A 25,732-nucleotide genomic window follows, 5' to 3' on the forward strand; every position below is an offset into this window, starting at 1 on the left:
ATGATATACACATTGCCTAGTTTACTGTGGGATTTTATAAAATAGTACCCTTTGCCGTATCAACCCTAGAGCAAGGGTGAACTGACATTCCATTCTTTCAGAGAGAAATGCTGTTATTTCCTCCTGTCCCTCCATTCCTCTTTGCAAACGTGGTCACTCCTTTGATAATTCACGACCCATCTCCACCATTAAGAGTCTGAAATCCTAGTCAAGGAATAACTGGGGTGGTGGGGGAGAGAGGGAGAGGAGTCTAAAATCCTAGTCAAGAAATAACTGGGGTGGTGAGGGAGAGAGGGGGGCGGGGGGGGGGGGAGAGAGAGAGAGAGAGAGACTTCAGGAGGTTGCACTTACACTCTGGCAGTTTTTCCAGAAATTAGGGAGGCAGCAGCTCTTACTTTTGTGATGTCAACTTGTAGACTGAAACGCATCAAAGCTCCTCACCTTCTTCTTGTTGACGCGAGGGATGTGAAATGCGCTCTAGAATATGCATTCAGCGTGGTCCTTTGTTCTAGGTATGAGCTTTTCTTTTTCTAAAGTTTTTCGGTCTCGCTCAAGGAAAGGAAAGCAATACTTTGAGATTCTTTTAAAGGCACCTTCCAAAGCATTTCCCACAGAAAAATACCTCACAGCCCAACACTGGTTATTTCAGTAAGAATCGAGTCCAATCTTTTCCAATATGGCTGTATACATTGCAGGCCCCCAAATTTGTGCTTTCGTAGTCATCGTTAATCAAATAGGCAGAAACACTGTATTTAGGGAACCTGTGTTTCGTGGGCTAGAAGTGCATTCTGATTAATAAAGATCATGTTCATTTTGAATTCATCGTGGTTATTCGTGTGCCTTAGAGTCGCGGGCTTCGTCAGGGGTGGAGCGGGCTCGGGAGTGCCTGCAGCGCGGTGGGAAGCGGGTCTGAGCGCCCGGGTCATCAACCAGCTTTCAAGGGGTGCCGACACTTTTTCCCAAGAAGCTCGACCAGCCGCCGTGAGCGACTGGAAAGAATAAACCAGACTGTGACAGGAACAGAGAATTTATGTGATTGACAGGGAATACCAGGGCACCCGACTCCGTCCCGGGTCACCATGGCTCTGGGATTTGCACGAGTTTACCACCACCATTAACAGCTATTTGCGTAAGGTTGTTTACCGCCTGAGAGCGCCACAAGCCGACAGCGAAGCCACTTTGGGACCCCAGCCACGCCCCCTCTCCCCTCTCACCCCTCCCTCCCGCCAAACTAATGAATTCGGGACTGCCTTCTTGCCGGACCCTCCCATTGGCTCCTATTCCAGCCAATCAGAGCCTTGCAACAGTTTCACCTGGCTCCCGCTTCCCAAATAAACAAACAAACCGTCCGGCGACTGTGCGGGCTCTGCACCCCGGCGCCGCCGGCACTGCTTGCGCTCCGCGCCCCCCCCCACCACCTCCCACCAATGGGGCCCCGACTGTGGCGCCCTCTCCCAGCCCTGATAGCCGGCCGCTTTCTCCTCTGCCCCTCCAGGCCTTCTCCCGCCCGCTCATGCCTTCCTCGACTCCCGGGTAGAATCTGCTTGGCCAGAGAGCCCCGCCTCCTCCTCTTAGTCCTCTCTTGGCCCACAGGCCTGGAGATTCACCGGGAGGGTGTTGGCACAGCTGGAGGTGGCTCCGCCTCCCAAGCCCGCCGCCTCCTCCCTTGCACACCTCTACTGGTGGCCGCTCGCGCCCCTCCATTGCGCCGGTAGCAGGATCCGCAGCGGCCGCCGCGTGAGGCTTCGGTCACGTGTTGTTTTGCCCGCTGTCGTGCGCTTAGAGTGGAGTGGGCGGGGGCGCGGGCCAAGGCAGGAGGGGGCTGGGGCGGGCAAACGGGGGTAGACAGCCTCTTCCCTCAACCCTCCCTTTCCTGAATTCCCCCTCCTCCTCGCTCACCTTAAAACCATCGTGCATCACCATGGCGAGTTGCTCCTTCACTCGCGACCAAGCGACAAGAAGACTAAGAGGTGCAGCAGCGGCAGCAGCGGCAGCTCTAGCAGCAGTGGTGACCACCCCGCTTCTTTCCTCGGGAACCCCGACCGCACTCATTGGGACCGGGTCGTCTTGTCCGGGAGCCATGTGGCTCTCCACGGCCACTGGCTCCCGGTCAGACTCCGAATCCGACGAGGAGGACCTCCCCGTCGGGGAGGAAGTCTGCAAACGCGGCTACCTGCGGAAACAGAAGCATGGGCACAGGCGCTACTTCGTGCTCAAACTCGAGACTGCTGACGCCCCAGCTCGCCTGGAATACTACGAAAATGCCAGGAAGTTCCGGCACAGTGTCCGCGCCGCGGCGGCTGCAGCAGCGGCGGCCGCCTCTGGCGCCGCGATCCCCCGGCTCATTCCACCGCGACGCGTGATCATCCTATACCAGTGCTTTTCCGTGAGCCAGAGAGCAGATGCAAGGTACCGACACCTCATTGCCCTTTTCACCCAGGACGAGTACTTCGCGATGGTGGCCGAGAACGAGTCGGAGCAGGAAAGCTGGTACTTGCTGCTCAGCCGCCTCATCCTCGAGAGCAAGCGCCGCCGCTGCGGCACGCTCCGCGCGCAGCCGGACGGAGAGCCGGCCGCGCTGGCGGCGGCAGCGGCAGCGGAGCCACCCTTCTATAAAGATGTGTGGCAGGTAATAGTCAAACCCAGGGGGCTGGGGCACAGAAAAGAGCTGAGCGGCGTGTTCCGGCTGTGTCTAACCGACGAGGAGGTTGTGTTTGTGAGACTGAACACCGAAGTGGCCAGCGTGGTCGTCCAGCTCCTGAGCATCCGTCGCTGTGGACACTCGGAGCAGTATTTCTTCTTGGAAGTAGGCAGGTCCACCGTCATCGGTCCGGGAGAGCTCTGGATGCAGGTCGATGACTGTGTGGTTGCCCAAAACATGCATGAGCTGTTTTTGGAGAAGATGAGAGCCTTGTGTGCAGACGAATACAGAGCCCGCTGCCGCAGCTACAGCATCAGCATCGGCGCCCACCTGTTAACCCTGCTGTCCGCTAGGAGGCACCTGGGCTTGCTGCCGCTCGAGCCGGGAGGCTGGCTCAGAAGGTCCCGCTTTGAGCAGTGTTGCCACCTCAGGGCCATCGGCGACGGGGAAGACGAGATGCTTTTCACCAGGCGTTTCCTAACACCCAGCGAGCCTGTGCCCCACTCCAGGCGAGGAAGACTGCACCTGCCCAGAGGGCGCAGGTCAAGGAGAGCGAGTTCAGTGCCGGCCAGCTTTTTTCACCGCTTAGCACCCAGCCCAGCACGTCCCCCGCACCCTGCAGAAGCCCCGAACAATGGAGCTTGCCTGTCTTCTGAAGTGTCTGGCTCTGGCTCTGGCAACTCTGGGGAGGAAGGCAATCCCCAGGGCAGAGAAGATCAGGAAGGAAGCGGAGGCGACTACATGCCCATGAACAATTGGGGCTCAGGAAATGGCCGGGGCTCAGGAGGTGGCCAGGGCTCAAGTGGCCAAGGCTCCAGTAGCCATAGCTCGGGAGGAAACCAGTGTTCAGGCGAGGGACAGGGATCCCGAAGTGGTCAGGGCTCAAGTGGTGGCCAGGGCTCAAATGGCCAGGGCTCAGGAGGAAACCAGTGCTCTGGAGATGGCCACGGCACCGCAGGTGGGCAAGGTTCAGGTGGTGGCCAGAGACCTGGAGGTGGGCATGGCTCAGGTGGTGGCAAGAACTCTGGAGGGGGCAAAGGCTCAGGAAGTGGGAAAGGATCCGATGCTGATGGTGAACATGGAAAATCTCTGAAGAAAAGATCCTATTTTGGCAAATTAACTCAAAGCAAGCAACAGCACATGCCACCACCTCCACCACCTCCTCCTCCGCCCCCACCAGCTGGAGCAACTGGTGGAAAAGGGAAGTCTGGGGGAAGATTCCGACTTTATTTTTGTGCTGACAGAGGAGCCACAAAAGAGCGCAAAGAAGCCAAAGAAGTGAAAGATGCAGGGATCCCAGAAGGTGCAGCTCGAGGTCCCCACAGAGCCAGAGCTTTTGATGAAGATGAGGATGACCCATACGTGCCAATGAGGCCAGGGGTGGCTGCCCCTCTTGTAAGCTCCAGTGATTATATGCCAATGGCTCCTCAAAATGTCTCTGCTTCAAAAAAGCGCCACTCTCGATCCCCTTTTGAAGATTCAGGAGGGTACATGATGATGTTTCCCAGAGTGAGCCCACCACCTGCTCCTAGTCCTCCAAAAGCACCTGATACTAATAAAGAGGATGACTCAAAGGACAATGACAGTGAGAGTGACTACATGTTTATGGCTCCTGGAGCCGGTGCAATTCCAAAAAACCCCAGAAATCCTCAGGGTGGCTCTTCCTCCAAAAGTTGGAGCTCCTACTTCTCTCTACCAAACCCTTTTCAGAGCTCACCTTTGGGACAGAGTGACAACAGTGAGTATGTGCCAATGTTACCTGGAAAGTTCCTGGGGAGGGGCCTAGACAAAGAAGTCTCCTATAACTGGGGCCCCAAAGATGCAGCTTCAAAGCCTTCAGGTGAGGGATCATTCTCAAAGCCTGGAGATGAGGGATCACCTTCAAAGCCTTGGGATGATGGGTCCCTAAAGAATAAGGCTAAGAGACCTAACCAACTTTCTTTTATTACAAAAGGATATAAAATCAAGCCAAAACCACAAAAGCCCACACGTGAACAGAGAGAAGCTGACAGCTCTCCTGACTACGTCAACATCGACTTCGCTAAAAGAGAGAGCAATACACCAGCTCCCTCTACTCAAGGACTACCAGGTTCGTGGGGCATAATTGCTGACCCCAGACAGTCAGCCTTTTCTAATTATGTGAATGTTGAGTTTGGAGTACTATTTCCAAATCCAGCAAACGACTTCTCCGATCTTTTCAGAGCTATACCACGTGCCAACCCCTTATCTCTGGACAGTGCTAGGTGGCCACTTCCTCCCCTTCCCCTGAGTGCTACAGGTAGCAATGCTAATGAGGAAGAGGGTGACTACATTGAAGTAATTTTCAACTCAGCAATGACACCAGTCATGCCTCTTGCTGACAGTGCCATTCGCTACGATGCTGAAACAGGTCGAATCTATGTGGTCGACCCATTTTCTGAGTGCTGTATGGATATTTCTCTCTCCCCCAGCCGATGTTCTGAACCACCACCTGTAGCTAGGCTGCTGCAGGAGGAAGAGCAGGAGAGAAGATGCCCACAAAGTCGTTCTCAAAGTTTCTTTGCAGCAGCCAGAGCCGCTGTCTCTGCTTTTCCAACAGACAGCCTCGAGAGAGACCTTTCCCCATCCTCAGTCCCGGCGGTTACTTCGGCTGCAGAGCCGACTTTAGCGGTCAGCCAAGTTGTAGCTGCGGCCTCCGCGCTCGCCGTAGCCCGGGGCATCGGCGCAGCAGCCGCCGCTGCTGGATTTGACTCCGCCTCTGCCCGCTGGTTTCAACCTGTTGCTAATGCTGCTGATACCGAAGCAGTAAGGGGAGCCCAAGACGTTGCCGGTGGCTCGAACCCCGGAGCCCACAACCCATCTGCAAACCTTGCCAGAGGTGAGAACCAGGCTGGCGGGGCTGCCGCTGCAGCTGCCGCTCCCGAACCACCACCTCGCAGTCGCCGGGTGCCAAGACCCCCGGAGAGAGAAGATACTGACGACGACGACGACACTTACGTGAGAATGGATTTTACCAGACCTGATAACCAGTTCGACTCTCCCAAAAGAGGTCGGTAATTTTAGAATTAATTTCCCTAAAGAGAATGGTCATTGTCTAATGATTCGATGTGCTACAGTCTACAGTGTTAGGGATAATATTTCATTAACTGGTGCTATTCGACATGGAGGATAGAATTCAGTTTTAATTATTCACACAATGCCTTTTTGATCTTTGCAAAAATTTGTTTTTATCTAATCAATTTCTTTATCTGGACAGAACTGATTATCATTTAAACATTGGTTCTACTTTTTTAGGAGTAGTTAAAACGCAGACATATAACATAAGGATACTTTCAAACATCCTTACTCATCATTTAATGATAATGTAAAGCAGGTGTCGTAAATTGGGTTCCACCAAGTAATTTTCAAATCAACAATTAAAAGTTGCTCTTCTGCAAATGCCCATATTTAAGTGTGGGAATTTAATAAGAGCACAGACTATTAAGCAGTAACAATCAACTATTTGTGTTTGGGGAGGATATTTTTCTCCTCCGAAAGTTACTTTTTAAAGAGCAGTCATTGTTATGCTAGTTTGTTGTGATTTACCAAGAAAGTTAAATCTCAATTGTTAACGTGAATGTCTGGGGAGAACAAAACATAAACAATCCAAACCAAGAGGTGATTAAAAGAAGACAGTATTTGGCTCGGGAATATGTTTGTGTGTTGATTTTCTTTTTGTTTTTACACAGGATAAATTCCAGAAACCTTGAGTGTTCCTTTTCTCTGTCACTAGTAATGACAGGCAAGTCACATTTGCTGTGCCTCATTTTCTTCTTTTAACACCCCACCCTTCCAAAAGAGGATGTGGTGACAACTTGATAAAGGATATGAATATTATTTCAAAGGCTTAAAAAGCAGTTAAAAGTTTTAATTCGTATATCTTATGGGAAATCAAGGAAAGCAAGATAAGGCTGGAGGAAGACCTGACTCCAGGGGCAGCTTACCCTGGAATGGTGGAAGTTTTTAAAGGGCTACTTTTCCAAAGGAAGAAGTAAGAAAGAGTAGGAGCTGTCAGACTTGGAAACAAGACTTAGAGTAATTTTACTGTGTACAATATTGTGCAGTGTTGTCATCAGTGTGTCTTGAAACATTTTCAAGAGATGATTGCAGAAGATGATGTCTCCATAGTCTCAACTGCCTTCCCTCTTTAGTAGAATATGCTTCTTTCCCAGTGAAGGGAAGGGATGGACCTCGGCAGTTTTCATTCCAGTAGTCAGTTTAGTGAAGATTTTTGCTTTGCTTGCTTTGTGGAATGCTTTTGTGATTGGATCTCTGCCCACTGTGCTTGATCAGGCAGAACAAGTCGGGGACTGATCACAACAGTCACCTAACAAGCTCCCTATTTAATGCAGGTGTAGCCCCCCCACATCCCCTTTCTCTCCTTGCTATAGAAAACTTGCCATACAAAAACTCACATTTGCAGCAGGGACACATTAAAGAGTGATCATTAAAACAACAAAAGGATGCTTTGGCTTGCCAAAAGATTCAATTCAGACCTCTTTTAAACTGTGAGTTCCCTCCCCAACACACACACATACACACACACACAAACACACATGATCACCACTGCTACCATAATCGGACATTTAAAATATATAATTTCATTTCCAAGACTTTAATCCATAATAAGATTTTCAAGAATAGATCTACTTTATTCTGCAGAATATACCTGAAAATTGATCTCAAGCTATTGTTCGAGTCTAACTATTGAAGACACCATTTATACTTTTGATGTAGATGATACATAGTTGCCTGTGTCCCTGTAGTACTTTCAAAAGGACCAGTTTTCATAGAGGTCTAAGAAGTTTAGGATTTAAAATAGTGAAATCTTACTGTTCCTCGAATAAATTCTGACTTCCAAGGAATACCTAGACACCATGATCATTATTTTAGCATAAATTACTGATTTATGACTTTGTAGCTATTTTGGGGATTTAAAGTTCTGTAAATGCATTGTTTATTGAGGAAATTCCTAGCTTTATTGAGTGACTACAGCAAGGAAGTTCTATCTCACAGGGAGGCAGGTACTTAGGTTGAAATAAGAGAATCAACGTGGAAGCACTTTGGAATGTTAAAGCACTTTGCAAATGTAAGATATTTTTAGTGTCATTGGGTTAATACTGAAGTGAAATTTCGGCAGTTTAAACTGATTTAGTTTCTTGCAAAATAATTAGTCTTGAGAGTGATTCCTGCACATAATTTGCTGAAATACATGAAAGGAATGGTGGGGGTTGGGGGGGGGGTGGTGGTGGTGGTAGTGGTGTTGATGGTGGTGAAACAAACCATTGTAGGAAATGACTTTGGTTACCATTTTAATGTAAATTGTATGGTAGAATGTTGTCTGTGAAGTGTTAAGAACAAGCTGAATGATTCTGATCCTTTTTTTAAATCATAAAGCTGTAGAATAATTTTCACTCATTTCTGATCTCTATTTTCCTGTCTAACATTAAAACAAAAACAATCGTGTTAGGAAACAAAAACATAACGCTTTGACAGAGGAACAAATACCGTCTTTGTTAGAAGTTATGTATTTCAAAAAGTCATTTTAATTGATGGCAAGTGCTTAGAATAGTGCCTGGCATACAGTAAGTACTATACATGAATTATTTTGTAGCTATTGCCATTGTTATTGTTGCTACTGTTATTATTACATTTAGAAAAACAAACCTAAATTAAGATTCTCCATCTGAAAAGCTCACTTTTCAGTTAGTCTTTACTTGCATTTAAAATACTTTACATTATTGTTCAGAGTTGGGATCTTTATAGATTACCATTTAAGTGAGACTATAAATCTGTGAGACAGCTGTTCTCATGTAACACAAATGTAGTATATAATTCCATTTACCTACAGTCACATTGCATATAAGTAAATGCCTTAAGGGAATTTACTTAAGTTGATTAGAAAGAAACACCCAGAAGTATAACCTTAGACATGACTGTATGAATAAATGAAATACTTTTTAATCATTTATTGAAGATGAAGTCTTCACATTTTAAACACATAGGTCATAGGCATTAGCATTTAGGAGAAGAATGTTGTTTCTTATGTAGTTTAGTTTGACTGTTAACCTATGTATGACTATTTGCTTCTTTTTCTACCTTACCTGATAGAGAATTCATAGTTCAAAATGACTTGAGGTGAACATTTTCCCGGTTTTTTATTCAAGAGTTGGGAGGATATAAAAGGGCAGCTCTAGGAGGGGTGAGAGAACCGGTCAGCCAAGTTAGTAATGTTATGATGGGCACTTGGTATTAAAAAGCAAAAAAAAAAAACTTTAGTAATTAATTAATTTTTGCGTGTTAGACACTGTTATCACCATGAAGCAATCTTATGCTTTTTTTGAGTGTACTACTGCCAAACTTGTTGCTATCAGTTATAGGCACTAAGAGCACATTGTTTTTATTCCATTGAACTTAATTATAATTTATTATAATAAAATTTCCATATAGCAGAAATTTCCCGGCTACCATTGAAGGATCACTTATTTTAGGTAATATTCAACCCCTCAAAATTGGACAGTGTTTGGACTAATGAGGTATTTGACCTGTAACAATTAAAGAGGACCTCATTTAATTAAAGTTAACTAAAGTTGTTCACAATCATTATTCATTTGCATTCATTCTAAGAGTGATGTTTTCAGGGTAAAAATTTCAACTACTAGCAAAATACCTACTTCAAACAAGCACCGGAACTTTAATTAAGCACACCAGAATATCATACATGTATAAAAATTCAAACAAGATCTCTTACTTTCTTTTTCTCTCCCTAATCCCCTGTTTTGGGAACAAACTCAGGCTTCTCAGAGTGACCAAAAAAAAAAAAAAAAATTTCCTGTGGGAATAGATGTGGCTGACGAGTGTAGGGAGAACTAAGGAATAGTTTATGTGATTTAAAAGGGTTTATTGTTAAATTGTCAAATTGTTGATTGAGGAAATGCTTTCCAGTTGCAGATTGCCTTATAGTTTGCAAAGCACATTCACATTCATTATTTTACTGATGGACGGTAAGTACTGGAAATGAAGCCCATGTTGAGAATTTTCCTGAGATCAAAAAGGTAAGTGGCAGAGCTGAAAATCTAACTCATACATCTGATTTCAAGTCCAGTGCTCCACCCAACACATGACACTTCCCTTTAATCAGGTGTGTAGTCTGTTATTTTCCCATTGGTGACAGATTATTACATGGGTAATGATTAGGAAAAAATTACAAGTTTGCTTTCACTTGATAGTAGCAAATTTTGTTGAAAGTAATTCATTCAGAGCATTATAACCGTGGACTACCTTCCAGGACTTGGGTAATTTTATTACATTGAACTGTTTGCCCTGGCTTTTAGAATAAAAGAATTTGACTTGTGCTGGAATTGAATGTTTTAAATCTGATCTGGGGAGGAGTTGGTTAATCTTTACTGCCCAAACACAAATAGTGTGTATATCTATTTAGATCCCACAGAAACATGGAAAGGAAAGAAAGTAAATTGAGGGTGCATTCAGTAAATTTCCATTAATGCTCATTTCTTTAGATGTTAGATTTCTTTGATTTTCCTAATAATTCATTGACATTTGGGAGTTATAGCAAAAAGTCTTTTCATTTAATTTCTTCCTTCATTATAAAGTTTGGTATTCTAATCTAAACCAGCACAGTAGGCAAAACAGGATAAAGTAAGACAGGTGGAAGAATAAGCAGTGTAGCAATAGACGTTCTTCATTTGTTTAAAAAGTAAACTTGCTTTTGGCAGTCAGGCAAGTAGATTTTAGAAGCCTTGAAAATCAAACTCTCTCCTTGGGACATAAAAATCCCTGTTTACAATTAAGTTCATTTTGATTTAGCACCTTTTTTAAGGCTTTAAGATTATGTAAAAATAGCCCAGACGTTTTATTGGCAGTATTGGAAAATAGCTTTTGTAAAATGCTTAATTAAAACCTTCAGTATATTTTCTCTAAGAGGTGCTGCCAGACTCTTAGATAGTGAGGATCGTTTACTAGAAAATGTTGCTTGGTCTTGAATGAGAAATGAGAAATTTAAAACACTGCTTTTTATAATAATGAAATAAATACATCACAATGCACTGAGTTTTTGCCATAACCATTACATTGCTGATTTTAAAGCTATTGATAAAATTGCCAAGAAAAATGTGCTTGCCATATGAACTTAAAATATATTCTCTAGCAATTCTGCATTGATTATTGGTAATGTAGCTACAGGTCTCACATTTCCACCTTATTTTGGAAAAGTAGATTCAACACTTGAGAAATAGGAATGTTTAAAGATTTTTCTAGTGTAAACTATATACTATTTTAGATTTGCATTTTTAGAGGGTACCTTTCAACTTCTGGCTGAATAATTCTTTTTAGAATGGAAAACGTACTCAAATACTTATTAAGTGAATGAGAAAGTTACTGCTATTTTCTCTTAGCTTCCTGATACCTCTTTCTTATTGGTTAGGGTTACATTGGTTGTGTTCTGTGAGTCTTACCCTCATGTGCCCTTTGCCAAACTTGTGCCCTTAAATTCGGGCAAACATGCCCTTTCCTGGTCTTTCGCTGGCTGAAAAGGAGAGGGCCACTGTGGGAGTCCTGCAGGGCCCATAGAGGGCTTACTTCTCCAGATGTTGATCACTCCCAGTACACAGGCTTCTTGCACTTAGCTTGCAGAGGCAACCTTCCTTGTGGGGATCCTTGTTGCACAGATCCAAGGCTGTGCTGCCTGCCCTACTGTCACTTGGCACAGAAGCAGCTGGGCTGATGTTTAAAGCTATTTTCATGGTTGGATTGATCACAATATGTGTGATGCTAGCCACACCTTCTGGATTTACCAAATATCTAATTCCCTGTAAATTGTAGTCACTTTAGCTAGTTTTGACAATTTATATAATTTTTCTTTCTATGATTAATAATTTCCTACTTATAGACTTGAAACTTAGAGAGAATATCAGTGAAGTTTCTATCTCACAGTCTTGAAAATTGCTCACATGTGTACCTATGGGGCCCTTGAAAGTCTGACCAACAAATGTGATTTTCACTCTTGCTTTTTAAAGTGTTATGCCCCCAGTCTTGAAAGCATACCAACCTTGTCCTCGCACTTAAAGTCCTGTGCCCCCACTCACCTCCATGATGAAGACCTTATTGTTGCTGCAGCTTTTACCATAGTTTCCCTTCCACTGTCACCCTGCCTTCGACTATTCCAGCTGGTTGAGTTTGAGGGACAAAATTCCTATTGCCATGGCTGGAAGACATATATTCCTGGAGTCTCAAACTGAAACTTCATATACATCTTCCCTCAGAAATGATGACTGGGTATAGTCAAAATAGTTCTCTGTTAGTTCAAGAGCTGCATAGGTTAAATATAGGCATATCTAGACAAAGCTATGAACCTGTCCACCATTAATTTATGATATTGTTTCTATAAGATAATTTATTCTGAGTTTCAACTAAACAGTGACCTTGAAATATGTTTTGTAAATTTGAAACGGCCTATATTAGAATTCTAGTAACTTGCATTCTTTAAGTTGGCAGTAACTGGGCAGCAGAGTGAAGTGTCCCATGTGTGTGTTGGGAGGTAGTGGAGAAGGTGACCTACCATGAAAATCCTGTAGCTGATCTCCATAGAGTTTGTATCCAGATACTCAAGACTGGAATATGCACATGCATAAGTGGCCCAGGGCCTGCTAACAAGGCGCAGATGTGAAACGAGTGAGCTGACCTTTGAGGAGCTAGGGGTTTACAAGTGTCATACATTTCCCTTACAGATTCGTTTGACCATTCTGTCCCAAAACTATTGCCATTGTGGGAACAAAGGTGTTTCATCATCTGATCTATGAAGGAGATAATAGTCTGGTATAATTGTTGTTGTGAAGACTAGCTGCGATTATTAGTAATTTTTAGCCTTGAGCAATAAATAGCACTTAATTTTATCAAGTCCTAGAGAATCATCCTCCACTACAATCACAGGGCACAGAAAAGTATGATGATCTGTTCCTATTGAGGAAAAACAAACAAACAAACACCTACGTATACTCCAGAGACAATGCTAAGCTAAGTAATATAATTGCATTATTATACATTCATCTTTGGCATGTATGCTTCAATTTATCTTTATTTGCTTCCTTTTTTTTTTTTTTTTTTTTGTGTGTGTTTTACTTGCTTGCCCCTGCTTATGTGAGCTCCAGTTGATTGCAGGGATGCAGGGATAGCATGTTGTCTAATGAACAGAGTGAGAAATTTGCAAAAACCCTTGAAAACCATTTTTGAGCTCTAGGAAAATTGGAGTTGAAAAGATAACTAAGAGAATAAGGTTGCAGAAGGAGAAAAGAGAATGAGAGAATAACAATATATTGTTATAGGTTCACCTTTCTCTGAGCAGAGGAAATACTGCTCTTTCGGACTTCAAAATGTAGTAGAGGCATATTTACGATTCATATAAAGAGGTCTGAAATACCTTGGAGGAACTGCCTTCTTGGCTCGCCCTACAAATTTCCAGGGATATTGAAGTCATCTGTGCGTTATTAGCATGTTAAAGATTAATGTTCAGATTTATATCATTATATAACTTGAAACAGAAAAGTTGACTTCATTTGTTTTTGAGAAAAAAATGTTCCCTGCCAGATTTTGGTAGGAGGAGTAGGGAAATATTTTGACTCATCAGAATCCACTGAGATTTTCTGTCTGATAGAGAAAAATTACTTGAAGAGTATACCACCCATTAAAAGGGGTGAAATTAACTTGTTGTTTAAAAGACCTTTGATTAATTGGGAAAATAAGAATATACAATAAGGTAAGTATTTATAACCTGTCAGTATCAAATGGGAATAATACATCCAAAACAGACCACATTATTAAAAGCATCACCATTTACCTTTCTGATGATGAAATCACATAAAAATGAACGGGAGACAAATCTAAGGTATGACTGTTAGCCCTTTAATATTCATTTTGCAGACTGTTCACAATCAAGTTTTAATCTGGAATTGCTTTCCTTTGCCACCCAGCAAGCTTCTGAGTTGCTTCCTTACGCTGTTCTTTGGAATGTGCCCGGGGAATGTAAACTCATTTTAATATTGGCCTAAGTAAAATAGGATTATAAAGGCAAATCTGTGGCTCAGGTTCCCATAATGCATCTCAAAAGCAAGTTAAATTATTTTGGGATTATCCTGTTTTGGATAGCATTATTCCTTTCTACTAGCATAGTTAATCAAGAATTGACAAATGTATTTTGTAAAGTAAACATGAAATTACACAATTATTTGTCACTTTTTATTAAGTTATCAAGCATTCACTTAATGCTGGTGTAGGTGTTATAGGAAAGCAATGGCAATATGAATCAAATTTTAGTAGAGATTCTGTCATTTAAAAAAGGGAAAAAAGAAAGAAAAACAACTCCAATAACAGCAAATGTTCCTAATCTTAGTATAATGCCAATAGGGTAGTTATATGGAGCTTAATTTGCAGGTTTCTGGAAAAATATATATGAAATCCAGTGTATCATATAAGACAGCAAGAAGTCCCTTTTAAAGCACATGCAATGTGCTATATATGGACACATGAAGATATTTTTGGTACTAAAACAAAATAGTAAACTAAACTAGGTGAAATACCTTTCTAACCTTAAATATCTATCTTAAAATGTAGCTAATATCTGATAACACTCTGTAATACTGGTCTAGCCTAATTTTGCAGCAAATAACAGTTACTAATATGCAGTCTCACAGTTAACTGTGGTTATCACAGACTCCTTTCTTCCTGTGTACAACTAGATACATAAAATGTAAAATTTCCTAAACCCAAGGCTGACAGGAAAACTTAATATCTTTACTAATCTATGGCATTTTTTTGAGACAGGGCCTCACTCTGTCACCCAGGCTGGAGTGCAGTGGCGTGACAGGGTTTCATCATGTTGCCCAGGCTGTTCTTGAATTCCTAGCTTCAAGGGATCCACCTGCCTTGGCCTCCCAAAGTGCTGGGATTATAGGCATGAGCCACCATGGCTGGCATTTTTTTTAACCTTTTAATCTGCAAGAACAAACCTATACATTGAATCTTGATGAAGAGACACAAGTAGTAAGAGGGAAATGTACTCTTCCCACTCAGTGCTTTATCCAGCTGCAACTTTGTTACATTTTTAAAATCCTGGAGCCCAGGAGTCTGGGTGGGGCTGCAGTGAGCCATAATCATGCCACTGCTCTTCACCCTGGGTACCATAGTGAGACCTCATCTCTTTAAAAAAATTGTAAAACCTTTGATAAGAAAATGAATACTTAAAATGTATATTTCCAGTTTAATACACAATCTTGTACTTGAAGCCCACTCTGGAGGATGTTTTCCATGGATTCTTTTAGGATGTCTCAAATAAAATAGAATACTTGGTACTTTGTGGGGACCTGATCTTAAGGTAACACTGGCATCCTATAATCAATTTGCTGATCATTTATTCCTGTCCCTTCCCTGGTCCAGCACCTTCTTCTGTGTATCTGATCCACAACCCCTGCCATACTCCCCATTATGCACCCACTCAAAAGCAGAAAGCCAAGAGAATAATGCTGGAACTTTTTTCTTTTATTAAACAGATGGGAATTTCAAGTCTCCTTTGCAGGTATGACTTTGTTCTATGAGAAGAAATTCAATGATTGAGTCTAGAGACCATCTCCAAGGCTGTACTTAAATCCTATGACTTGTGCCATATAACCTGGTGAAGGCATAGTCAAACATGTAGAAGAAGAAGAAAAAAATCTGTTTCTCTGCACAATGCCTGGCTCACTTGTGGGCTCCACTGGAAGAAAGTAGAACAGTGCACGCACGTGCAAAGATGCTGTCCACCAGAAATGTCAGAGTGGCAGCCTAGGGGCAAGAGGAATAACTGCCCTTGTGTCTTTGCCCAGCTGATATTCCTCACAGGCAGCCAGCAGAGTTGATTAACCATGTCCATGCCCAGGCAGTCTCCTCTATATATCTCTCAAAAACTTCTAGTTAGATTTTGTTTTGTGTTGTGTTGTTTTGTTTTAAAACAGGGTGGGGGTGACAGCTTTCCACATTAATTCTGCAAGTAACTTTTGTTTTATCATCTTTTTCCTAGAGTGATTATATTGCCGCAAAAACACATTTTAGAAGAAAAGTGATGCTTATGGAATTTTATCTTCATCTACTCCAGATCTGCCTAAAGGAAAGAAAACTCAGAGGCTTCTGAGTAGAAAGCAACCCAAATTTCTACAAGCCTACAAGTGGACTCTGGCAATTGAATGATCCTATTAATGCAGATCATTCGTACTGCTGCTTATGGATCCAGTGATTTCTAATTAACAATATTTACATTGTGCTTTGTTTTTGTTTTCTGGTATTCCTCCCCAATATGTCCCTTTGAAAGGGAACAGATACTATATGAATGAGCATCTCATAACTCTTTCCCTCTTTAAAAAAAGTTACTTAGAATATGTATAAATTTGGTCAATGCTAATTTTAATAATGTAAAATATTTAGATTCAATTTTGAAGTTGAAAAACCTTTAAACCAGCACATAAAGAAAAAAAAAGCTGTCATAATGGGAAGGTAGGTATGATCTGGAATCTTTTTTCCGAGTATTACACACACAAAACATTTCTTGATCAATGAATTAAATGTCAACTGAACTGATATCTTCATGGAACATTACCAATATTTTACAGGCAGGACTAAAGGGCGGATTATTTAAAGTTTTGCTCATTAGCAAAACTGCAATATTCTGCTCATGTTAAATGTCAATGAAACTGATACCCTGATTGAGCATTTCCAACATTTTAAAGGCAGAACTGAGAAACAGCTATTTGTTCACATACAACACTATGATGTTCTGCCTGAAAATCGACTGAGTATTTCCAAACCTACTATTTTTCATTTATTGTGAAACCTACATTTACCTCCTAAAAGAAGCAAGGCTCTTCAAAAGTCTCTTCCCAAGGCCCCTCCCTGCTTCTCTGGGCCTCTCCCCACTTTCAACCTCTATTCTACTTTTTCTTATTATTTCTCCATTTTCCCCAATGCACACTCTCCCTCCTATGCCCATGGCTACTATAAAGAGATCAGTTTCCCATATTCAAGAAATTAGTGTTTACTTATCAATCAATATTCTGATGAAAACTTAAGCCAAAAGGAACCTCTTATAAGGCCTTGTTTCCTTCTGGATATTGAGCCAATATAAGATGTACCAAATTAAAAAAAAAAAATCAGAGCAAGCTCCTCCCCGTTCTATTTTTGCTTGCCTCTGATGTAAACTGAATTAAGATTTTAGGAACCTGGACCTTTGAGAACATGACACTAACAAGGTGGTGACCACAAGAATAGGTACAAAGGTCTTGAAGCTTGCTTAGAGCTTTGTTTCGTGGTGGCACACAAATCTTGGCTTGCTGTACTATCATTGGCAAACCTCATCATATCACAGATGGGTGTGAGTGTTTGAGTGTCTGTGTGTGTGTGAGCACTAGTGTGTGTGCGTATTCGTGTTTATGTACACCTTTGTGTACCTGTGTACATGTGATTGTAGATGTACCTGTTGTGTGTGAACTGTTAAAATGAAATTTGCTTCGCATTTAATGTGCAACTTTGAAGTAGTGTAATATTTATCTAAAGTTTTTCACTACTTGGTTTTGATGTCTTTGAATGTGTACTTCTATCTTCAAGCAAGCTTATATAGTACATGTTGCTAAACTAACTTTTCCAAAGAACCGAGCTGACTTCTGTTTTTCCTTGCCTACCAACCAAAGGGATGGTGGGCTCTTTTTTCCCCTTGTAAATTGTGCTGAGGAGAGGATGTGGCTACGAGATCTGTCATTGTTCCAGTTACTGGTCACTGCTAGGGCATCAACTTCTTCAGTTCCTTCAGACTCTTCTCTTTTTCCAACCTAATCAAATAACGCAGTGTGGCTTTTGTTCATTATGATAACAACGTGCTCTTTAGGCAGCCTTTTTTCAAGCCTTCTGTCACCATTTTATTTTCAAGTAAGTTAAGTAATAATTGTTCAGAATTGTGGGAAAAAAGATTACTTGGGGGAAAATGCTATATCACTTTATTTGCATATTAGGTTCAGAAGCTGCCAGCAGACAGGGTAAAGAGGGTACAGCACAGATGTAAAAGTTGCTGAATAAATGAATGAGAAACCTCATACACAGTAGTATGTGTTATACAAATAGTAACAGGTACACATAGTCACAGGTACTGCATAACAAATGCAATCTTTTTGTCATTATTTATTAGTTTACAGACAATTAATTTATTCAGTATTATGCTGGAAGAATCTTTAAGGAATATGTTTACCAACATATCACTTACCTTCCAGCTATCAGTTCATGCTGCTGTTAAGAAAAAACGATGATGGAATTTTCTTTTTTTCTTTTTTTTTTTTTTTGTGACCTCTACATTTAATTTGGTATCAGGCATAGTCACTTGGTCGTTAAAAACTGAAACTTTACAGTTCCACCAGCTAATTACATCTGCTATTTCTGCTTCACAGATATGTTTTGAGTTGCTTTGGCTTTGTCTTCCTTTGTAAATACTCTTGTACTTTCTTTTCTTTGTAAACATCTCGTTTGCGGTTTTGGGAGATGACTTTGCAACTGTGTATAGTGTTTATATGTATATGTATATCTATATATATCTGACTTGCCTTTCCATAGAGCTACTCACAATAAATGTGTTCGTGTAAATTATTCCTGTGGAGATTCATTTTTATTACTATTGTCTCTACTTTATTATAAATATATTTTCCTGCTTTGTAGTAGGATTGACTGCATTTTTCAGAATGAAACAAATGGGGTATTTTAGGGTTTGGGTTAAAGGTACTCTGCCTAGAAACATGAGGCTTTTCAATAGAGTCAGTAAAGTCAACTCTTGATTTTTCAAATGTGGAGGTGATACTAGTGTAGAGCAATTTATAAAATGACTTACCTAAATTTTCATGCAGACCTTGGATAATGAGTGAATCCTTTATTGAAGTAACTACTCAAGGAGGTTGAGGTGATCATTTACTTTTTTTTTTTTTTTTTTCTGTCTCCTTCCCTTGACACTTACTCTTGCCCTTTAAATGACTCCCTTTTCATTTTCTTATTTTTAACCACTCGGAAGGCAACTGTGAGTACATGGAAAATAAACTCGTCACAGACAAGAAAGTATGCTTGCACTGATGGAATATAGAAGAAAAGATGGATTGAATATCAATAATTTATTAGCAAATTATAATGCCTGCCTTATTAGAAACCAAAAGTTTAAAAGAACTCTAGAAAAATAATTGGCCCCTACCCCTGATTCTTTCTTTACCAAATCACCCTTGCCATGCAGAAGGGCAGTAAGAGTAAGACTTAGAGACCAGTGCCTGTCCAAAGACGGCATCTGTGGGATCACATGGGCCACAGGATAGGAAAGCAAGTCACAAATGGTGTGCAAAATCTACAAGGTACATGGATTGTCTATATACAGACAATAGTTTATTGTAAAGCTTGACTTCACTTGATGCACCTAGGGGGTATTTTGTAAAACAATATCTATGTCACAATAGGAAGGTGTAATTAGACTGCCTTTATTATTAGAAACTGTTAGAAACTATCTACAACAGCGACCATTTTAGGATCAGTGTATATTTACATACCCATATATACATATGTATATATACATAAACTTTAATCCTCACTTCAAGGGGGCAATCTATATTTGTCAGGGCATAGTCCAAATATACTTTATTCATCCAAACAGCCCCTCAAAGACAAATAGGCACACCTGTGCTTCTCAGTCCATCTGATTTTGTATACCCCTTTGGGGGTTTACATCTTAATGGGATTTGAATTCCTGGAACAGTAGCCGTAGTCTGTGGCTGCTTAGACAAATCATCAGAACTCACTGGCAGGAAGGATTACATTCAAGAGTGCATAAGCAGAACTTGAGCTCCCCCACTCTCCTAGACTCATATATGGTAACCAAATGTTTGCTGTAGAATGTGAAGGGGTACTATTTCTTTGTAACATAAAACCTGTTCAGAAGACTTGTCAGGTAAAAGATGCCTAATTGCACAGTAGTTAAGCACCTCCCATGACTGCTTGGAAGAATATTACCAGGTGCTAATTGAGCCCAAATGGTATCTTGGAAGTACACCAAAATGCTTTTTCATAATTTTTTGAAAACTTACATCTGCATAGTGTGGGCAAAAAAGGAAAAATAAAATGAATGTTTTGAAAACAAAGCAGACAAAAGGCACAACCTGGAAAACGTGAGCATGAGAATTTGTATGGGTAAGGAGGATTATGGTCCTTAATTTATAAATGTGCAAAAGAGAAATTATGTAAAATTAATGCACAGAATGAGATGGAACTGTACTCTGCTTTAGAACACCCAATTCATTTTCCCCCCAAGATATGCATGTTAATGGATGCTGGTTTTCACAGCTACCTTAAGTCCCAGTTTGCTGCTTAAATGTACTTCAGAGATAAGAAATGCAACTGAGCTGTACAAAATGAGACAACTTCCCTCCTGTCTCTTGTGCATGATAAATGCTAAAGCAATTAGGAACCACTGTTGCATGCTACATTGGAATTTGTCAGCAACATCAGTGCCATGCTATGTAAATGGGGAAAGCTTATTTAAAATAAAGTCCTGAGAATTTAGGAGGAGACCATTGATTTTACTTAATGTTGAATGTTTGGGTCCATAGAATTGAACTAGAAGCAATACCCTCCTTCACTTTTCAATCTCAGAATATCCATTATAGGATCTTCTATTTCACTGGCAATCATCTGAATTAGCATTTCAATAACAAAAAGAGCAAGGAAATATTGAAATGGAAACAGATTCTTAAATATCTACAGAAAAAAATGTAAAGTTTGCAATTCATTCTGTATTTCCACACTTGCAATCCCCAAGAAGGTTTTCAACATTTTTAGATTTTCTGCATTATTTTCAGGGAATTAAAAGTATGTAGGCCGTTTAAAATATATCCATGCTCAGACTTTTGTTATAGTTGTTTTAACTTTCTCACAAGCAGCTAGGGACTATCTTTCTAACCTTGTTTTCATTCTGTTTTTCCCCTCTTTATATTAAGATTATGTTCATTCCAGGAACACAGGAGATATTGGTGGTGGTGCTTAGTCCTTAGAATTATAGCTAAATATATTACTTTAATTACAGTAGATAAAACTCATGTGTGATATAGATACTTGAAAAAAATGTTTTGAAAGACTACCATGTCTTTTTGTGGATGTGTGACAATGACACTCGGTCAACATTTAGTCTTTAAACGGTCTAGTTTGACTCCATAACACTTTAGAAACTGATAGTTGACTCTGTATAGAGTGGGTATTCTGGAATTGGGTTTGGAATTGCAAGGAATCTTAGATGTAGTATAGATCAATCCCTATTAGTCTTCAACTACATCTCTGTTCATTTACTTCTCTCCCTTGGAGAAGTTATTTTAATCATCTTTCCTAGCTTTTAAAGTCTTAATAAAAGGTCTTGTAGGGGAATGGGATGGAATGATTGGAAAGATTTCTTCTTAAACTACAGTTTTCTGACTCATAGTAGTCATGGAAAATGAAAGTTTGCCATATAGGATTTAAAAGGAATATTGTCTCCTCTCCCTCCCTGTTATTATACTCCCTTCCCTCAACAAGAATGGCTTAATTTCACATGGTGTTCACAGGACTTCTTTCTGTGAATTCCAAGACTTTAAAACCATTTTCCACTTTCCTCACTTGTGATAGGAAAAGTAAAACCCCATCCTGCTAGAATTAAAGAGAAACACATGTTAACTGAAATTCCAATTGAGAGAAAACTGAGACACAACTGAGACAAAAGATTAGGCCATCTTAATACAAATATTCATATCACAAGAGACACACCAGATAACCCTACACTGAAAGCCCACATGCCACATAGTAAACAAAATCTTCTTGAATAATTTTGACCTGCTGTTGTAGTGAATATATACCCTGCCCTGGCACCAAGGCATTGGAAATAATGAGGACTAAAAAACTTTAGGAAGACTTCTGCTTCTGGCCAAGATAGATGAGTTTTACCATCCCACCTGAACAATCCCCAAAACACCCAAAATATGAAACAAGGGTTTGGTTTTTGTTTTTGTTTTAAAGACACTGGAATCAGGCAATAAAAAACAGGGATCCTTAAGAGATGAGGAACAAACTTGGTGAAGCCTACAATTGCCTGCCTTACTGATTTGAGAGCAATTTTAGGCCATGGGTTAGAGTGGGGGAACCCAAGTAGACTTCCTAAATTGAAGAGGTGGAGCTCAGCATCCAAGATGAAGGTGGCTATAATTCATGGGATAAGGAATAAGGAGAGAGATTCACACACACACACACACACACACACACACACACACACGGAGGGTGGGGGGGAGAGAGAGAGAGAGAAACTCCAGAGATCTGCAGAGGGAGGGTCCTCCTTGAGTATTCATCAGAATACTGATAATCTCACTCATACAATGAAATTATCTGAGGCCAAAGAAAGAACAAACTGAAAGAAGTAGAGGTAACAGTGGTTGACATTCACATGTGCTCAGCAATAGGGCATATTCCCACTAGCCAGAATAGCAAAATTCAGGATTCATGGAATGTTACACAAAAACACAGAAAGATCTTGCCCCAGTAATGGGGCCGGACTTACCTAAAAAATATTACCAGTAAGAATTGAAAGGAACAAACAGTTTCCAAGTAATTTAACTGTTTCAGAACAAAGCTAAAAGTATTTTTAAGATTTTTAAAAATACAGGCAGGGCATGGTGGCTCATGCCTGTAATCCCAGCACTTTGGGAGGCCTAGGTGGGTGGATGACCTGAGGTCAGGAGTTCAAGACCAGCCTAGCCAATAGGGTGAAACCCCGTCTCTACTAAAAATACAAAAATTAGCAGGGTGTGATGGCATATGGCTGTAATCCCAGCTAATAGGGAGGCTGAGGCAGGAGAATCACTTGAACCCGGGAGGCGGAGGTTGCAGTGAGCCGAGATGGCACCGTCGCTCTCCAGCCTGGGCAATAAGAGCAAAACCCTGTCTCAAAAAATAAATAAATAAATAAAAAGGTTAAAAAATACACAGCATTCAGCAAGATAAGATCACAATGTCCAGTTTTAAATGAAAAAATCACTAGACATGCAAAGAAACAGAAAATTATGACCCATATTAGAGAGAAAAATATGTGTAAACCTATCCAGAAATGACAGAGGATGGAGTTAATAGACAAGGTCACTAGAACAGTCACTATAACCATATTCCATATATTAAAAGTTGAGACTGAGAAGATACATATATGTAAATGAAACAAATAGAACTACTAGAGACAAAGACTACAATTTCTGAGATTAAAATATATACTGAATGGGATTAATGGCAAATTATATACTGCAGAAGAAAAAAGTTCATCTATGTGAAGTCATAGCAATATAGAAAATTCAACATGAAACACAAAGAGAAAAATAGAAGTGAAAAATAATCAACAAAGCATCAGTGAGATATGGAACAACTTTAAGTGTCTTGATATACATAAATATAGTCTGTACAGCAAAGGGAAAAAGGGCAGAAAACTGTTTTGAGAAATAGTAGGTGAAAATTTTCCAAATTAAGTGAAAGCATAAATCCATATATCCAAGAGCCTTAATGCATACCAAGTACAAGAAATATGAAGAAAATTACACCAAGACACAGCATGATTATGTAATGTAGAAAGGAAGAAAGATAAATAGGACAACTTTCTCATCAGAAAGTATGCACATAAGAAGATGTTGGAAGAACATATTTAAAGTACTGACAGGATTAAAAAACTATGTATTAGAAATCTATATCCAGTGAAAAGAACTTTCATAATTGAAGGCAAAAATGAAGACTTTTTAAGACTTATAATAGCTGAAGGAATTCATTACCAGCAGACTGCTCCATAAGAAATGTCAAATGCTGGTGAAGATGTGAACAGAGAAACCGCGTACACTGTTGTTGGAAATGTAAATTAGTACAACCACTATAACAGTTTCGAATTTTCTCAAAAAACTATAAATTGAGCTACCATAAGATTCAGCAAATATGCACTGCTGGGTATATACCCAAAAGAAAGGAAATCAGTATATGAAATAGATTTCTGCACTCCTGTTTGTTGCAGCACTGTTTACGATAGCTAAGATTTGGAAGCAACCTAAGTGTCCATCAACAGATGAATGGATAAAGAAAATGTGGTACATATACACAATGGAGTACTATTCAGTCATAAAAAGAATGAGATCCAGTCATTTGCAACAACATGGATGGAACTAGCAATCATTAAGTGAAACAAGCCAGGGACAGAAAGATTAACATAGCATGTTTTCACTTATTTGTGGAATCTGAAAATCAAAACAATTCAACTCATGGACATAGAGAGTAGAATGAGTAGAATGAGGGTTATCAGAGGCTGGGAAGGGTAGTGGAGGGTTGGGGGAGGAGGGAGTTGGACAACAAAAAAATAGCAACAACAACAAACTCTGGGAGTTGGGTGTAGTGGTGGAATCCGATTTCCAAAGTTGCCAGATTATATTTTAAATGTCCAAGTGTCAACAAAAAGTATGAGACATAAAAGAAAAGGAATTATGGCTGACACACAGGAAAAGGAGCAATCAATAGAAAGTGTTCTTGGCCGGGCGCGGTGGCTCAAGCCTGTAATCCCAGCACTTTGGGAGGCCGAGACGGGCGGATCACGAGGTCAGGAGATCGAGACCATCCTGGCTAACACAATGAAACCCCGTCTCCACTAAAAATACAAAAAAATTAGCCGGGCGTGGTGGCGGCGCCTGTAGTCCCAGCTACTCGGGAGGCTGAGGCAGGAGAATGGCGGGAACCCGGGAGGCGGAGCTTGCAGTGAGCCGAGATCGCGCCACTGCACTCCAACCTGGGCGACAGAGCGAGACTCCGCCTCAAAAAAAAAAAAAAAAAAAGAAAGTGTTCTTGAGGAAGCTTTGACCTTAGACTTACTAGACAAAGACTTTTGAATTGACTATTTCAAATATGTTCAAAGAACAAAAGGAGACCATGTTTACAGGACTAAAGAAAAGTTTGGGAAGGATCGATACAGAGAGAAATTATAAAAAGAACTAAGCAGAAATTCTGGAGTTGAAAAGTACTGAAATAAAAAATGTACTAGATGTGCTCAACAATAGATTTGAACTGGCAAAAAAAGGAATCAGCACCTTTCAAGATAGGTCCAATGAGATTATCTAGTCTGATAAACAGAAACGTAAAATAATTTTTTTTAAAGTGAGCAGAGCCTCTGAGAAATATGGGGCACCATCAAGCATACAAACATACATATAATGGAAGTACCAGAAGGAAAGAGAATATACAGGGGCAGAAAGAACTTTTGAAGAAATAATAGCCAAAATCTACCCAAATTTGATGGACTACATTAATATATACATCCAAGAAGCTCAACTCCAAGTAGGAATAACTCAAAGACAACCTTAGCGAGATACATTATAATTAAACGTCAAAAGTAAAAAAGACCATTTCTCTAAAGATATACAAATGGCTAATAAGCACTTAAAAAGAGTCTCAACATCACTAATCATTAGGCAAATGTAAGTCAAAATCGCAGTGAGATACCACCTCACATCTCTTAGGATGGTAACTATGAAAAGAATCAGAAAATAATAAGTGTTGGTGATGACATAGAGAGGTTGGAACCCTTGCACACTATTGTTGTGAATGCAAAATGGTACAGCCACTGTGGAAAACAGTATAGTGTTTCCTCAAACATATGAAAGCAGAATTACTGTAAGATTCAGCAATTTCATGTCTTGTTATATACCCAATAGAATTCATAGCAGGTTCTCAAAGAGGTATTTGGACAGCCATGTTAATAGGAATATTATTCAGAATAGTTAAAACACTGAAAGAACCCAAGTGTTCATCAACAGATGAATGGATAAGCAAATGTGGAATATACATACAATTGAATATTATTCAGCCGTAAAAAAGAAGAACATTTTGAAGTATGCTGCAACATTGATGAACCTTGAGGACATTAGGCTAAGTGAAATAAACCAGTCACAAAACCACAAATACTGCATGATGCCATTTACGAGGTACTTAAAG

General features: G+C 40.6%; 1 protein-coding gene across 2 annotated transcripts; it reads left to right on the top strand.

The window, feature by feature from the left end:
• Nucleotides 1-1,886: 1,886 nt before the first annotated feature.
• LOC105490457 (insulin receptor substrate 4) lies at nucleotides 1,887-18,316 on the top strand. Of its 2 annotated transcripts, XM_011756105.3 has the most exons (3): nucleotides 1,887-5,669; nucleotides 15,220-15,245; nucleotides 15,726-18,316. In XM_011756105.3, exons 1-3 carry the CDS (start codon nucleotides 1,922-1,924, stop codon nucleotides 15,834-15,836), a joined length of 3,885 nt encoding a protein of 1,294 aa, XP_011754407.2. In that variant the 5' UTR covers nucleotides 1,887-1,921; the 3' UTR covers nucleotides 15,837-18,316. The 2 variants fall into 2 exon arrangements, with proteins under 2 accessions (XP_011754407.2, XP_011754409.2); XM_011756107.3 differs by lacking the exon at nucleotides 15,220-15,245 and having other exon boundaries at nucleotides 15,726-15,812.
• Nucleotides 18,317-25,732: the final 7,416 nt, after the last annotated feature.

This window comes from Macaca nemestrina, chromosome X, assembly GCF_043159975.1.
Source record: "Macaca nemestrina isolate mMacNem1 chromosome X, mMacNem.hap1, whole genome shotgun sequence".
NCBI classification, from domain to species: domain Eukaryota; kingdom Metazoa; phylum Chordata; class Mammalia; order Primates; family Cercopithecidae; genus Macaca; species Macaca nemestrina.